At 42.8% G+C, this 16,191-nt stretch overlaps 1 protein-coding gene across 1 annotated transcript in view; it reads left to right on the top strand.

Moving 5' to 3' along the window:
- SIAE (sialic acid acetylesterase) overlaps positions 1 to 16,191 on the top strand; it is a 38,946-nt gene that overhangs the window by 14,157 nt on the left and 8,598 nt on the right. Inside the window, exons 4-7 of the mRNA XM_050755606.1 lie at positions 4,906 to 5,044; positions 9,915 to 10,092; positions 11,491 to 11,600; positions 12,167 to 12,300. Of these exons, the coding sequence (XP_050611563.1) occupies positions 4,906 to 5,044; positions 9,915 to 10,092; positions 11,491 to 11,600; positions 12,167 to 12,300 (561 nt within the window). The remainder of the gene's footprint in view (positions 1 to 4,905; positions 5,045 to 9,914; positions 10,093 to 11,490; positions 11,601 to 12,166; positions 12,301 to 16,191) is intronic.

The following is a 16,191-nucleotide window of genomic DNA, read 5'->3' as shown; positions in this document are numbered from 1 at the left end:
TCTTGCATTGAAGTCTTCCTTATCAACATTTTATTTACTCTTATGTTCTGTCTTATTTGTATATATGGAAGGCCCCCCCACTTTTTTTAAGAGATAAGGTCCTTCTTTGTCACTCAGGCTGAAGTGCAGTGGCATGATCATAGCTCACTGCAGCCTAGAACTCCTGGGCTCAAGGGTTCCTCCTGCCTCAGCCTTCTGGGTAGCTGGGCTTACAGGTGTTAGCCACCATACCCAGCTGATTTTTTATTTTTTATAGAGATAGGGTCTTGCTATGTTACCCATGCTGGGCTTTTTGAATTAAAATGTTTATTAAACTGAACTTTGACTGGACTCTCTTTTATCATAAGAGAGTGGGAGCAAAATCAAAGTTTTATTTCTCTATAGAAAGGATGGTTTTGTATAGAAGCAGAATTGCTGTTAACTCATTAAGGAAAACAGTGTTTTTCTTAATGCTGTAATTGCAGTTCCCTGTTTGCACAGAAAGGCATAGACCAGATCTGTTTGTATCTATATAGTCGCTTTCTCAACAGCAGTCTATGCCAAGGGATCCCATCCCATTTTCTGTCAAGCTAAATCAGATTTTGATTGTTAAGAGTAAACATATTTTTTCTGCCTAGAATTGACCCCTAAGCATCTTCTGTATAAAGCTAGGTCTCCAAGCTCTGGGATATAGGGGAACAGAAAAAAATTCCATCTGAAACATCCAAGTGTTAATATTTATTTTTTATTTTTGTTTAAATCATGCACTTAGTTTGCAAGATAACATTTTAGGTGCTGACAGTACCAAAAGCCAAGTTTCCAGTCTCTTAACAGTCTGTGGAACCTTATTTTTTGATTAAAAGGATGTTCTACATGGTTTCCCCTTTATTCCTTTTGCTCCTTTCCTCCTACAAACCCCCAACACACACACATACATCACACACACACATCACACACACACACACACACACACCCGCGAGTCTTTCTCCTTCCCTCCTTCCATGTGACTTTTCTGAGGAGGTAAGATTTCCACTATAACCTACCACTCTTCACATTCAAATCGAGGAAATGGCAGATTGTATGCCCATCTTGTTGTTAGGGTAAAGTGGAATTTTAAAATTGAGTGTTATTTATAACGCTGAGTGAGATGTTTATAAATGGAGAAGAGTCTAAATGTTCATCTGTCGCCTCCTAAGTCAGGGTAGGTCTTAAGACTTGGATATTTCTAGTTATGCTCAGAAAAAGATGGCCAATATCCATCAGGAAACCCATTTTCCAATATCTCAGAACTCCCCACATTCCTATTTTACAAACAGAGAAATTAAGATCCAGAAGAGAAGGGCTGGTACCACATTCCAACAAAAGATTCACAGGACTTATGAGGCTGGCTTTTTTTTTTAATAGTTATCTCCTCAATTTTAGAACTGCTACCATAGTAGAAGGTAAAATAACTTACAGAATTTCCAAATTCTTTTAAGTAAATAAAATTTCTGTCCTTCTGTGTGTGTGTGTGCACACAGACACACACTCACATGCATGCTTTGCTCCCCCATGCAGACCCCATGCCAAGATTCTCTGAGGAAATAGATTCTTGACGTGTCTTCATTAATTCAAGAATGTGGTATAAAGGTTGCAAAATGAACACCAGTGAGCAGCTGCTTTGATGGTGAACGGTCCAGTCCCTAGAGAGGAAGCAGTGCTCTCTCCCAGCCTCTGTGGCGTTAATGACTTCAAATACCTTGGTATTCATTTACATCCTCATTTAAATACTTGGTAGAAAAATAATTACACTGCGGTGTTTGATGAGATGAAATCTGATCTCAGCAGATGGAGTAAGTCTTCCCCTTTCATCAGCAGGGGAACCAAGTGTCATTTAAATGAAAATCTTCCTGCAATCTCTTTATTCCTAAGTTTGCTGCCCATATCCCCGAGGAAATGCTTTCATCAAAAAGGCCTAGTCATTGGGAAAGGATACCAATTTCTGAAGTAATTGTCATTACATTGTCAGGTACGGAAGGAATGGTCCCCACCCCCATTTTTGTTGACACTCTCTGTGGCTTTCAAGTTTGGGCTTGAAATTACACGCAAATGTGAATTGGAAAATGGAAGTTTTCCAGTCAATGTTTTGGATCCAGTTCCGTGTGCTGGTATCAATACAGGAGAATGCCAACCATTCTGACTCTATCGGCCTCACAGTACTCTACAGTGTTAGCAACGGGTCTAAAAGACAAGTAGCATGTTCTCCCATGCTGCCTCCCAAGCTGGCGTCTCACTGCGATGAGGCACTTGAGTTCCCAGTCAGTGCGGAAGCTAGTGTGGGTGGAGAGAATGAAAGCAGTTTCATCCACTGTTTCCATGGAAGCAACATAGGATCCTGAGTGCTTAGTGCAGAATTGAATTCCAAAGGAGGTGGCTTTTTACAGGTACTTGCTGCTGAAAAATAATTTCCCTGCCAGATATACTGTGAGTGCATTAACCTGTTCTTACTCCTTCGTGTTTACTTCACATTAACCTGCCAGGTATGATCCTGAACAAACAGGTCTGGATTTCCTATGGAATTTTCTTGAGAATGGGAAGACCAGTAACCCTGATAGCCTAGAGCTGCTGCTACCAAGGGAGCATTTCAGGTTGTGACTCCCACTGTGACCAAAAGAGCTATCTCATTTCCATCTGGCCATCTTATTGGGCACAGCCGGCTCACTGGCAAGTCCAGAGAGATTCAAGGGGCAGCATCTTTCAGTGAAATGCACCATGGGACACTCGGCTGCTTCAGTGTTTCTCTTACGCTGTGGCTGGAGGGCCAGCTGTATTCTCTGCGGTGGGTGGGTGGGGGTGGAAAGCGAGCCAGCTGCACACTCTGTGACCAGTGGCCAATGGAACGTACCCAGCCTCCTGTGCCTCTCACTGCTGTGGCAGCCCCGACTCAGCTGGAGCACCTGCTCCCTGAGGCGAGCGGTAACTGGGCTTCCTGATGCTCCTGTTGGCCCTTTGTTTTGGGAGAAGCTGGGCCGGTCCAGGGGGATAGGAAGGACTCAAGAAGAAACACACAAATAAAAAACCAAAACAAAATATTTCTGATATATTTGTTTTAAAATAAAAAAATAACTGAAAAGTCAGGATGAGAGGAAATAGCACTCGTGCATAAGTTCATATAGAGCAATGATGCTTTACTGGACTAACAAAGAAAGAACTGAGGCCAGGCGTGGTGGCTTATACCTGTAATCCCAGCACTTTGGGAGGCCGAGGTGGGTGGATCACGATGTCAGGAGATCGAGACCATCCTGGCTAACACGGTGAAACCCTGTCTCTATTAAAAATACAAAAAATTAGCTAGGCATGGTGGTAGGCACCTATAGTCCCAGCTACTCGGGAGGCTGAGGCAGGAGAATGGCATGAACCCGGGAGGCAGAGCTTGCAGTGAGCCGAGATCATGCCACTGCACTTCAGCCTGGGCAACAGAGCAAGACTCCAAAACCCTAAGCCACTCCTCTCATACTCCTGACAATTGATGAGGTTTAATAAAGTGATTTGGGAAAACATGATTTATCTTTGGATGGACCCTTTTCTTTAATTCCTTGGGACTGTTCTGAGCTGTTACCCTGAATACCATCTTTCCAGTCTCCATGCCTCCCTTGCTTTTCTTTGGTGAATTACCAAGACCGAGATGAGGATACCGTCAGCCTGCAGTATCCACCAGTTCCACATGTGCAGATTCAACCAGCCATGGATAGAAAATATTTGAAGAATTAAAATTAAAAGTGACACACAACAATAAATAATACACATTGAACAAACAATACATATGGGTTGAGTATCCCTTTTCTGAAGCTGCTTGAGATTGGAAGTGTTTTAGATTTCGGATTTTTTTTGGATTTTGCAATTTTTGCAATATTTGCATAGACATAATGAGATATCTTGGGGACAGGACCCGAGTGTAAACCTGAAATTCATTTATGTTTCCTATATACCTTATACGCATAGCCTGAAGGTAATTTTGTACAATATTTTAAAATAATTTTGTGCATGAAACAAAATTTGTGTTATTTATGTGTGGAATTTTCTGCTTGTTGACATCATGTTGGCACACTAAGAATTTTGGATTTGGGGGCATTTTGGATTTTGGATTTTCAGATTAGGGTTGCTTAACATATATAACAAATATTTACATAGCATTTACATTGCATTAGGTATAAGTAACCTAGAGATGATTTAAAGTATACAGGAGGATGTTTGTAGGCTATAAACAAATATGCCATTTTATACAAGGGGCTTGAAAATCCTCAGATTTTGATGTGCTGGGGTTTGGCCGGGGGTGGGAGTGTGTGGTTCCTGGAACCAATGCCATGTGGATACAAAGGATAACTGTATATGCATTTTGAGACTTATTCCAGTATGGTTCAGTTGTTCAACTATGTTTCAGTAGTTCAACAGTCATTTCTCAGCTGTGTTTCTTTTGAGCAGGCTTCTCTTGTGTGGTGTGGATTAGACAAATCTACCTCCTCACGGCCTTTTTGGTTCCACATAGTATCCTAAGCACCATTTTAAAAAGAAGTTAATTGGTCTGGTTTTGTGTTATGAGATACTTTTTCAGAGTAGAAGTATTTAGTTTCAAGGTATCAGAGTGTTGTAAGTGCTGGGCAATATTCTTTAGCCTAAGCTACTTCACAGCTCCTCTTGTCTAACATAGACCTGCTCCTTAAGATCACAGATTTCATTATGTTCCTACCCTCTTTGGGAACATGATTCATCATGGTCTCTTTTGGTAAAAGTGGATCAAGGTGATTCAGTCCAGCCCATTGATTTTGGTTTATTAATATGATCTCAGTATATTGAAGGCTTAGCAGCTCAGAGGATTGATGTTTACTAAGAGGTGTCAGGCTAGTTCACCACCAGCTAGGTTAAATGATGTTTCAATTTCTTTTCTAGATATTTAATGCTACAAGGGAGTTGTCTAACACTGCTGCCTATCAGTCTGTCCGCATCCTCTCCGTCTCTCCCATTCAAGCAGAGCAGGAGCTGGAGGACCTTGTCGCTGTTGACTTGCAATGGTCTAAGCCCACCTCAGGTATGTGACAGCTTGAACGTGCTGTCTCTTATATAGTGGGTTAGTGCCCTAAGTGGATTCTGTAAGGCTGAATTTGGTTCTTATATGTCTATTTATTATTACTCATGCCTTTTATTCCTTTCTTATTGACTCTTCATCCTTCCTGGTGGTGACTATTTCAGGTTTCTTCCCAAGACTACCAACAAATCTTCCCTCTTGCTGTGGGGAAATGACTCTTCCTTCAACATCTTCAGTGAAAATATCGAGGCCCTTCGGCATGGGCTCTGCCAGCATCTCTCGCCAATGTCTTCACTCCAAATCCACTCCTCTTTCTTCCCTTGTTTCTATGTCTGTAGACAACTGACTGATCTCTTTTCAGGGCTAACTCTGATTTGGGTTCTCCTTTCTCCAGAGCCTTCTTTAATCCCTTAGGCACTGTGGTTTTCCCTTCAGTCCATTCAGCGTGAGCTCTCCATTTCTTTCTTTTTTTTTTTTTTTTGAGACGGAGTCTCAGTCTGTCACCCAGGCTGAAGTGCAGTGGTGAGATCTCAGCTCACCCGCAACCTCCGCCTCCCGGGTTCAAGTGATTCCCCTGTCTCAGCCTCCCCAGTAGCTGGGAGTACAGGCTAAGTTTTGTATTTTTAGTACAGATGGGGTTTCACCATATTGGCCAGGCTGGTCTCGAACTCCTGACCTTGTGATCCACCCACCCCAGCCTCCCAAAGTGCTGGGATTACAGGTGAGAGCCACTGCACCCAGCCACTCTCCATTTCGTGACTGCTTTGTGTCAGGATCTGTGCCAGGCCCCAGGAATACAGCAGTGACCAAACAGACACACAGTCCCTGCTCTCTGAGCTTAGCCTTTCTTTTATTCTCAAAACACAAAACAAAACAACAGTAAACATCGCAAACACCCTTCTCAGATGCTTCATCTTTCTCCTTTGCTTTGTTAAACCTTTCTAGAACATCTTCCGTTTTCATTCTTTTCACTCTCTTTCCCTGTGTTCACTCTTCAGCCTTTGTCACCTGGCTTCTGCTTCCACCCAACAATTTGTTCACCTTGATGTTACTATCCTTCTTTTAATGAGAAAACTGAGACCTCTGCCACATTCGGCACTGCGGACCACCCCCGTTAGAAACTGCATGTCCCTCCTTGCTTGCCTGGTGCTTTCTTTTCCTAATTCTCCTCCTCTGTTGTCTCCGTCCCTTTTTCTTTGCTTCTTCATTCCCTTCTCTCAGAGGTGGTCCCTGTGTTCCCCCTGGACTTTTTCTTTTTCTCCTGTGCATGCTTTCCTTGGTGCTCAGAAGTTCCTACATTTACAAGTAGTAATTCACTTAACAAATATTTGAGTGCCTACTATGTGCTCAACACTGTTCTAAGTGCTGGGGATATCGTAGTGAGTAAAACAGGCCAGAATACCTGACCTCGTGGAGCTTACAGTCTAGTGTAAGGGAATACTGAAAGTGAATCATAAAATAAGTAAATTATAGACAAAGTGTCTGATGCTATCCAGTCTTACACTATCTGAATTCTCTCTATAAAAGAGCTCAGGAACTGAATGGATTCAGGTAAATTTTTGGATGAATCCTTTGCTCTATGAACTCTTACTACATGGTATCCAAAACTCAGGACTCAATCACATTTGGATAATGTATTATGCCTTGCTATCTGAACTTGTTTTCACTTTGTGAAATCAGAAGCTGAATGAATAAATGTGGATATCACAGGATAGGTTAATGGGTGACATGTGCTAATGAGACAAAACAAATAAATATGTGAGGGAAGGGAGGCAATAGGAAGTGTTTGTGCTGGGATGGGGAAAGGCAACATTTCAGTAGCAGCCTGAAAGAGGCGAGGCAATGCAGATATCTAGGAAGGGCACAGAGGATCCATCTCTCCCACTTTGGGAATCTCTCCCGCCTGCTCTTCCCGTATTTTTTTTTTTTTTTTTTTTTTTTTTGACAGAGTCTCACTCTGTTACCCAGGCTAGAGTGCAGTGATGTGATCTTGGCTCACTGCAACCTCCACCTCCCAGGTTCGAGTGATTCTTCTGCCTCAGCCTCCCGAGTAGCCGGGATTACAGGTGTGCCCCACCACACCCAGCTAATATTTGTATTTTTAGTAGAGACGGAGTTTCACTATGTTGGCCAGGCTGGTCTGGAACTCGTAGCTTCAAGTCATCCATGATCTGCCTGCCTCAGACTCCCAAAGTGCTGGGATTACAGGCATGAGCCACTGTGCCCGGCCTCCCACCTCTTCTTCTGTTATCACATCACTGCTGCTGGGAAAGGTTTTCTGATTTTAAGGACTCTTGTAATTAGATTGGAGCCACTTACATGAGCCAGGACACTCTCCCCGTCTCAAGGTCCCTAACCTTAATCATGTCTACAAAGTGCCTTTCACCATGCGAGGTAACACAGCCGCAGGTTCCAGGGATGAGTGTGTGGACGTCTTTGGGATCTATTATTTTTCCTACACCCCACATTCTCATTCTCAAACATTTTCAAGTGGGTTTCCATTTTCTTTACTCCAAGATATGACTCCAACCTCCTCTCCAGTCTTATCTTCCGCTGTTCTCTTTTATAATCTCTGCTCCAGCCAAATACTCTCAGAATATTTCCTATTCTGTGTGGCTTTTCACGTATTTTTCCTTCTGCCTAGAGTGCCAGCTCTGTTTATTAAACTCCTGTTGATGGTTTAAGGCTTCCCCAGCTCTCTTCTTCCCTCCTGTTTACCACTCCCCTCTACCTACTGTCAGTGAAACCACAGCCACTCTCAGTCAGTCAGCAAACACTGACTCTCCATCATGTCCTGGATGCTGGGGATACAGACGTGAATCAGGTGAAGTATCTGCTAATAGTGTAGTGAGCTAAGGGAAACACTGAGCAGATGGTTATTGCAAGGTCTAGTGATGCACAGAGTATTGCGGAAGCGCGGTGCGGGGCGGGGAGGTCAGTCTTTATTAGGCCTTTTAGGGTCTGCCTCTCATTTGATATTCTTTCTTTGTGTTAAAACTCTTTAATACTTGTTTGTACTTCTTGAGGCACTTACCATCTTTTGCCATATTTTTTATTCAACTAAATACTTGTCTTATTCTTTTTTCTTTCTTTCTTTCTTTTTTTTTTTTTTTTTTTTTTTTTTGAGACAATCTTGCTCTGTCACCCAGGCTGGAATGCAGTGGCGCCATCTTGGCTCACTGCAAGCTCTGCCTCCCAGGTTCAAGCGATTCTCCTGCCTCAGCCTCCTGAGTAGCTGGGATTACAGGCACACACCACCACATTCAGCTAATTTTTTTGTATTTTTAGTAGAGACGGGGTCTCACCATGTTGGTCAGGCTGGTCTCGAACTCCTGACCTCGTGATCCACCTGCCTTAGCCTCCCAAAGTGCTGGGATTACAAGCGTGAGCCACCATGCCCGGCCCTATTTGCCTTATTCTATCAACTATAAGACCTATGAGGAGAGGTTCCATGTGTCTCTGTATCACTTTCCTCACTGTCTCCCATCCATCTAGTAGTTCCTGACACATGGTAGGTGCTCAGTCCATTTTTATTCTTTTGGAATTGATTTGAATCCTCACTATCGCACTGTCTACTTTTGGAGTGCCAGAGACTTAGCCATAGTCAGTCGTTAATAAACCTTGGGCTGAACTGATCCCATGCTGGTGTGCGCATGCATGCCCCCCTCTTCACCAGCTTTTTCCTAACATGAAATTGCTCACTCTTGCCTCTGTTGGTTACTGGGCAGTGTAATTGGATGAATGGGTTAGACTGTGCTGAGAATTTAAACACTGGTTTTGGCTTCTGTTGCTTTCCCTTTGGGCCAAATTTCCCATCACTTATCTGTCTGTGTTTTCTTTACCATAGCTCTTTATTTTTATTTTTTTACTTTTATTTTTTATTTATTTTTTTTTGAGATGGAGTTTTGCTCTTGTCACCCAGGCTAGAGTGCAATGGCATCATCATGGCTCACCACAACCTCCGCCTCCCAGGTTCAAGTGATTCTCCTGCCTCAGCCTCCCGAGTAGCTGGGATTACAGTGCCCACCACCACACCCAGCTAATTTTTGTATTTTTAGTAGAGACGGGATTTCATCATATTGGCAGGGCTGGTCTCGAACTCCTGACCTCAGATGATCCACCCACCTCGTTCTCTCAAAGTGCTGGGATTATAGGTACGAGCTACCGCGCCCAGCCTCTTTGCCACAGCTATAAAATTGGATATAAAACCACCCAGAAAAAAAAAACAAAACACATTTCTTTTTAAGCTGCCCCCTGCTTGCTTTTTCCCTTCCACAGAGCTCAGTGGGAATGAGTGGCTGAGTAAGAGGGGACACATAGAAGAGAGTAGCATGGGGACGTGATGGCCTTCCCACCTCTCACCTATTTGCGGGAGAGCGTTGATTATCCGAGAGTCTGTGGATCCTGTAAGTGATGGGAAGCACAGGGAAGTCTATTGCCTAGCCAGAGAGTTTTAACTTCCATGTTATGTAAGTGAATTATTTATACTCAGACTGAGAGCAAAATCGCTATCATATCTGCCTCTCTCCCAGGCAGAGAGTGCTATCTCCTTGTTATGAGAACAAGCGTTTTGAGCAACTGAAAAAACATGAAGACAGCTAAAAGGAAACTATCACTAAGGTTACGGTTTTCTCCCTTGGAAAAGATTCTCCTTAGGGAAGGTTTGGAAGAGATAATAGTGTTCAGACCAGCATATTGGTCTTGATGCTGTGTCTTCTCTGTGCCTCTCAATCTTATCCTACTTTTGAAAGTCTTAGAAAAGAACAGAAGAATGACCTCTGCCCACCCTTCTCACCTAGACCCACCTAGCAGCTGCAGTTTGTATCCATCGACCTTTCTCTGGCTCTTTTTCTTTAACCGTTTCTCTGCACAGAAAACTTAGGCCACGGATATTTCAAGTACATGTCAGCAGTGTGCTGGCTCTTTGGGCGTCACCTGTATGACACTCTGCAGTATCCCATCGGGCTGATCGCCTCCAGCTGGGGCGGGACACCCATTGAAGCCTGGTCATCTGGACGGTCACTGGAAGCCTGCGGGGTTCCTAAACAAGGGTAAGACAGCATTCTCCAGTCTGAGAAAGAGCCTACCAGGGAATTATGTAAGAGAGAGGGTCATGGTCCTCTGTGGGGAGTTAAGTGTCGAATGTATGTAATTTATTCATGCACAGGGAATGCATTATTCTCACTGTCATTGCCACCACAATTGTTTGAGAACATGTAAAAAAATTATCTTTTTCCCTAATAATAGTAATAGCTGGTGGTTACTGAAAGCTTTTTATATGCCAGACACTGTGCTAAGCACTTTATATATATTCATTATTAATATTTTGAATATATATTATTATATATTAACATACTGAAGTGTAGACATTAGAGACCAAATTTCAGAGAGATTTAGTAACTTGCTCATGGGCGTGACTAGTAAGTGGCAAGTCTGGCTTCAAGGTCTGTGCCCCTCACCATTGTGCTGTATTGCCTAGAAGAATAAACAATCTAACAGGAAGAACAAATGTTGTAAACATGTACTCAAAGAAATGTATCAGTACACTGACTGAACACCCGCTTAGGAAAGGCTGGATCAGGAAGAATACTTGGGGAGGGAAAGGGCTAGCGAATACAAATCCTGATACTAACGTCGATGTAGAGATGAGCAGTATGTGACCTGCTTTCCCGGACCGTGTCTCATTCACGCTGGGAAGGCCTGTGGGAGGAGGATGGGTTTGAGCTCTTGGTATAGTTTGGGTAAAAGCTTGCCTGTGGGGGAGTGAAGATATTCAACTTGGAACAGGAAGAATGGCCTGCAGTAGAGTAGGAGTGAGCGTTAGACCAGCTCTCTGGGGGTGGAAGGGATAATCCTGAGGGTGTGGGGATGTGGGCTTCTCACAAGCAGCAGCTACAGGATAAATTCATATAAATATTCCACAGAGAAATCTGAGAACGTGTTCAGAGCCTTAAAAAAGATGCCCTTTGCCACAGCAGTTTCATTTCTGGGAATTTGTCTTATGGATATAGTTAAGCATATATGCAATGACTTAGCTATAAGGAAGATACTCCTGGCATTGCTTATAAAAGCAAAAAGTTTAAAACAACCTAAATGTCTGTCCATTAAATGAAGGTTTATTTAAGAAAAGTTAAGTAAATGTATTGCTCCCCCCTCCATGTGAGATACTGAACAATAAAACACTCCTTCTCTGTGGCTTTAATTACCTTAGAAATTACCTTTAATTACCATAGAGAGCTGACTGATACACTTATTTTGGGAATAACCCGGAGGTGAAATTCGGAGAATATTCCCATGTTTTCAAGAGAAGGAGTTTCCATTCAGTTTTAATTCTGTGTCGCTTTCATCAGAAGTTTGCCACAAGTGAAAGTGGATAGATGCCCAGTTAGGGACCCTTAGGTGATCAATCACTGGCTCTCTGGTGACACTTGTGCATCGTATGATTTCAGGTCCATTCCATATAATTCCGTAACTGGTCCCAGTAAGCACTCTGTCCTCTGGAATGCCATGATCCATCCACTGCGCAATATGACTCTGAAAGGGGTGGTGTGGTACCAGGGTAAGTGTTCAGTGTACTCTTTCTCCATTGTATCAGATAGCGTTTGCTGTGTAACACAGCACCCTAGAACGTAGTGGCTTAAAGCAACAATCACTTTATAATTTTATTCAGCTCACTGTTCTGCGGGTTAGCAGGTAGTTTTTATGTCTGGGCTGCTTCAGCTCATTCCTGCTTGGACCTCGTTTGTGTCTTTACCCACCTGGCAGATTGTCTGGTGACTGGATGACCTAGGATGGTCTCTCCCTAGATGTATTGTCTGGGGGCTGTTGCAACATCGTTCTGAGGTGGCCTCTTATCCTTTAGCAAGCCAGTATAGACTCATTTGTTGTTCGTATAATAGTCTCAGGATTCCAGGGTCATCAGGAGAGGGCAGAGCCCAAACTTGAAGTACTTTTCAAGCCTCTGCTTGTATCACATTTGCTGATGCCCCATTGGCTGGAAAAAGGCCAGTCCAGAGAGACTGTGGGAAGACCACTACCTCAGGGCATGGATAGAGGGAGGAGAGTAATGTGCGGTCATTTTTGCAGTCTACTCCAAACTCCCCTTGCAATTTGGACTGTTTTTAGGGGAGTCCAATATAAATTATAACACGGACCTGTACAATTGCACATTCCCTGCACTCATCGAAGACTGGCGCAAAACCTTCCACCGTGGTTCCCAGGGGCAGACAGAGCGTTTCTTCCCATTTGGATTTGTCCAGGTACGATGTGGGTAAAGGCTTCTCTGTCCGTGTCAACACCTGTTCCTGTGTTGAGAGGTAGAGGTTTAGGGGCATTGGTGTGGGGATGTGCTATTTAGATCTCTTTCCTGGAGTTCATCTTCCTTTTTCATCCTCATAACGTGCTGGTCAAGAACTGAATGTAAGGCTTACTTCATCTCAGTTCACTGATAGGACAATTAAATCTTCAAAAAAGTTGTAAGTAACTAATATTTCTTATTAAAAAAGGATTACAGTTTCATTGAGGAAATATTAAAAAGATAAGCAAAAAAGGAGCTAAAAACATTGATAATGTTCCAATCCAGAAATAAGCAGCTCTCTTCTGCTCATTTATTTTTGAAATAGATCTGTACTATATCTTGCATTTTTCTCTTTAAGTAGTATTTCAATTAGAGATAAGTAGTAAACATTTTTTTCATGTCAATAAATATTAATCTTCAATGCAGTTTGTAATGATTGTAGAGTCTGAAATATGGTTATATTGTAGTTTATTTAACTAGCTCTCTATAGATTGGGCATTTAGGTTGTTTTAAACATTTTGCTTTAATAAGCTTTGGCATGTTTATTTTCCTTGTTGCTCATTGCATGTATGCTTGATTATTTCCATAAGGTAAAGTCCCAGAAATGAAATTTCTGGGTCAAAAGGTACACCTTGATAAGGCTTTGAACATGTCCCCAGATTTCTCTGTAGAAATTCATGAATTTGTATAAATTTACACTCTTAGCAACTGTCTGTGAGAATGTCCACTTCCCCACCCCTTCCCCAGCTTGGTGTTATCCCTTCCACTCCCTGGGATCCACCATGCTCTCTCACTCCCAGGCCATTGCCTTGCTCTTTACCTTCCATACTTTCCTAGTTAACTTTAATCACCCTTTAGGTCTCAGCTTACATATTAGTTAGGAAGCCTTCTGTGACTATCCAGAGTCTGGGTTAGATGTCCCCTTTCTCTCTACTTCCCCTTTTTATTTGCATGAGGTTGCCTATGTGACTACATTTTCCTGGGTCACACTTATATCCCTAGTATGTTTGTAGTTGATTGGCACTCATTAAATAGCGGCTTAACACGTGAATGAAAAAAGATAGCAAGAGAAACCATACATTTAATTAGAGATAACTAGTCAGAAAGATTCTGCTTTCAGCCTTGCATAAAAAGAATAAACATATTTGACCAAGTTCATAATTGCCTAGCCTCCACATGTTCATATGACCTAAACTTTTTAGCAGGGTGGTAGTGCTGGTTTTTCTAGAACATAAGAAATCAAACAAGTAAGGTGATATAAAAACAATGCCCATCTTACAACATGACAACAGAGTAGGCTTTACTGTGTAAATGGGACATCCATGGTCCCAGACACCTACCTCCGCACGCCCCACAGATGCCTTCTCACCATCCTCCCAACTCCCCTACCTTGTCCTTTTCACTGTACCTTTTTTTGAATATTTGTATAGACCTTTTCACTTAAAATACCTTTATGATTATTTTCTTTCTTCTTTCCTACATTTGTCCTGACTTTGAAATGAGATCATTCTGCTCATTATTTTCAAAGTAGCAGCTCCTGTCACCAATTCTGCATCCCTGTTGGTGGAAACTACACTTGGCCCTTGGAAATACTTTTTTCTCGCTTGGCCTGTGCACGTGGTGATTTGAGTATGACTTTAGCCAACTCACACCAAAAGTATGTGTCGAATGCTTATTATATGCTGTGAATCTTGTGAGGTGCTAGAAATATAGCAATCAGGCCGGGCGTGGTGGCTCACGCTTGTAATCCCAGCACTCTGGGAGGCTGAGGCGAGTGGATCACCTGAGGTTGGGAGTTTGAGACCAGCCTGACCAACATGAAGAAGCCCTGTCTCTACTAAAAATACAAAATTAGTCGGGCGTGGTGGCGCATGCCTGTAATCCCAGCTACTCTGGAGGCTGAGGCAGGAGAATCGCTTGAACCCAGGAGGCGGAGGTTGTGGTGAGCACTGCACTCCAGCCTGGGCAATAAGAGCAAAACTCCATCTCAAAAAAAAAAAAAAAAAAGAAAGAAAAAAAAGGAAAAAGAAGTATAGCAACCGGAAAGACCTAGTTCTTGTACTTATGCCTTACAATTTAGTGAAAGTCCCTTAATCTCCAGGCTTTCACTTTATTATCACCAACAAAAACATGCTGGTTACTAGTGGAAGTCTGGAAATATAAACATATCCCTTTGAAGGGAAATACCCAGCATGACAACATAATGGTTCAGACTGAGTCTGAGCGAGACTAACTGCATTCCGATGCTAGCTCTGACCCTTCCGGAGCTACGTGTTTTTGAACACGATACTGGACTTTTGTTATTTCAAATATTGAGTGAGTTCATCCATATAAAGCCTGGAACATACCAGGTAATGTTAGTGTTGAATATTGTTGATAGAGAAATCAGAAGATCTGGAGGGACAGTTGGTCTGTAAGGAAAGAGGAACTGGCTTCATAGAAGTGCTAAGAGTGAAATGATGGTTGCAGTGACTAGAATACAGCTAGAGATGGAGGATGTGAGCTCCATGGAGAGACCAGGGCTGGACACGTGTATCCCAGACTGGTTAGTAGAAAGGCCACCTGGAACCTGAGAGAGAAAGAACAGGAGGCCAGGGGCTGGAGTCCCAGGGAGTGTGGTTTTTAAACAGGGATTTCGAGGAACCGTTGAACACACCACAAACTGCAGCATGTTATTTGTGAGCGTGGCCAGCTTTATATTCTCTGGCTGGTCTAGGCCTTTATTAGCCGCAGTATTTCTACCACCCACTGTGGGAGACCGAGTAGTGCCCCACTGTGTCTCAGGTTAGGAAAACCGGAATTTCATTTGGGTGTGGAGTACGCCGGTGCCCCCATGTGGCGAGTTTATAGTAGTGCAGTCAATGAAAGTGAATTGCTGCAAGAATTCTCAGCAAACTGCCATTTTGAGAAAATTCCCTTGGCTTGAGGGGCTGTTGTTAGCATTGCTCCCTGTTGAGCTTCAGGCTAGTTTTTTACCACAGTTCTTTCCTGTGACTTGTTATTGTGATCTTCATTATGACCCTGGCTGGCGCAAGTGGTTGCACTTTGTCTTCTGGGTGTTGTGTGGAAGAAGTAGGGTGACTTAGTAGATTTTTAATTCCCATTTTCTAGTCTTCATGAGATTCCACTGTGAGGCTTCAGCGGCACCTTTTATCATTTCCTATGTTAAAGCTGATTTGCCTGAGAGAATTTTAATAAGAGAATTGGAAATGGCCTATTAGTTCCATATCATATCCAAGGCTCCTTTCTGTTATTATTGCAACCTCTCTGTGTTCTCCTGATGATTTTCTCATCTTTCTGGAGCAACTCAGAGAGCAGAAAATATCCTCGATTCAAAGTTGCATTTGGCCACATTCGTAGGGATGATGTCAGGTATTTTCTGGGCTGTGTGAGTAATAAGGCTGGGTGGAACAGTCTGCGTAAAATGCAGTCCTCTGATGGGGTCAGACATTTTGAAATGGAGTCAAAAAAACCAATGTTGTTGCTGGCCCAGACTGCTTCCCAGTTTGTGGTTTGACTTACAGTTAGATCATGGTTTGTAAAAGGGAGATAATAGGTTGATGCCTCTCATTGGCTGGAACTGGTGCTAAGAATAAGATGCTATCTAAATCAAAGGACAGGGTGATCTGAGTAAACATCAGAAAAAGAAGGAAGAAATAGTTGGACTGCATGTATCATAGTAATAGTAAAGATTTTTTCTGGGAGCCTCTGTGTTTTGCAGGAGTAGGAGTATATCAACTTTCCGTTTAGATGAAAACAAATCCTGTTAACTCACTCTGCATTCAGAATCTGACCACTTCTCACTACCTTTACTCTTCCTACGCTAGTCTAAGCCACCATCATCTCTCCCTTG

Source organism: Macaca thibetana, chromosome 14 (genome assembly GCF_024542745.1).
Source record: "Macaca thibetana thibetana isolate TM-01 chromosome 14, ASM2454274v1, whole genome shotgun sequence".
Lineage (NCBI taxonomy): Eukaryota > Metazoa > Chordata > Mammalia > Primates > Cercopithecidae > Macaca > Macaca thibetana.
This window is presented reverse-complemented; position numbering and strand designations above follow the sequence as displayed.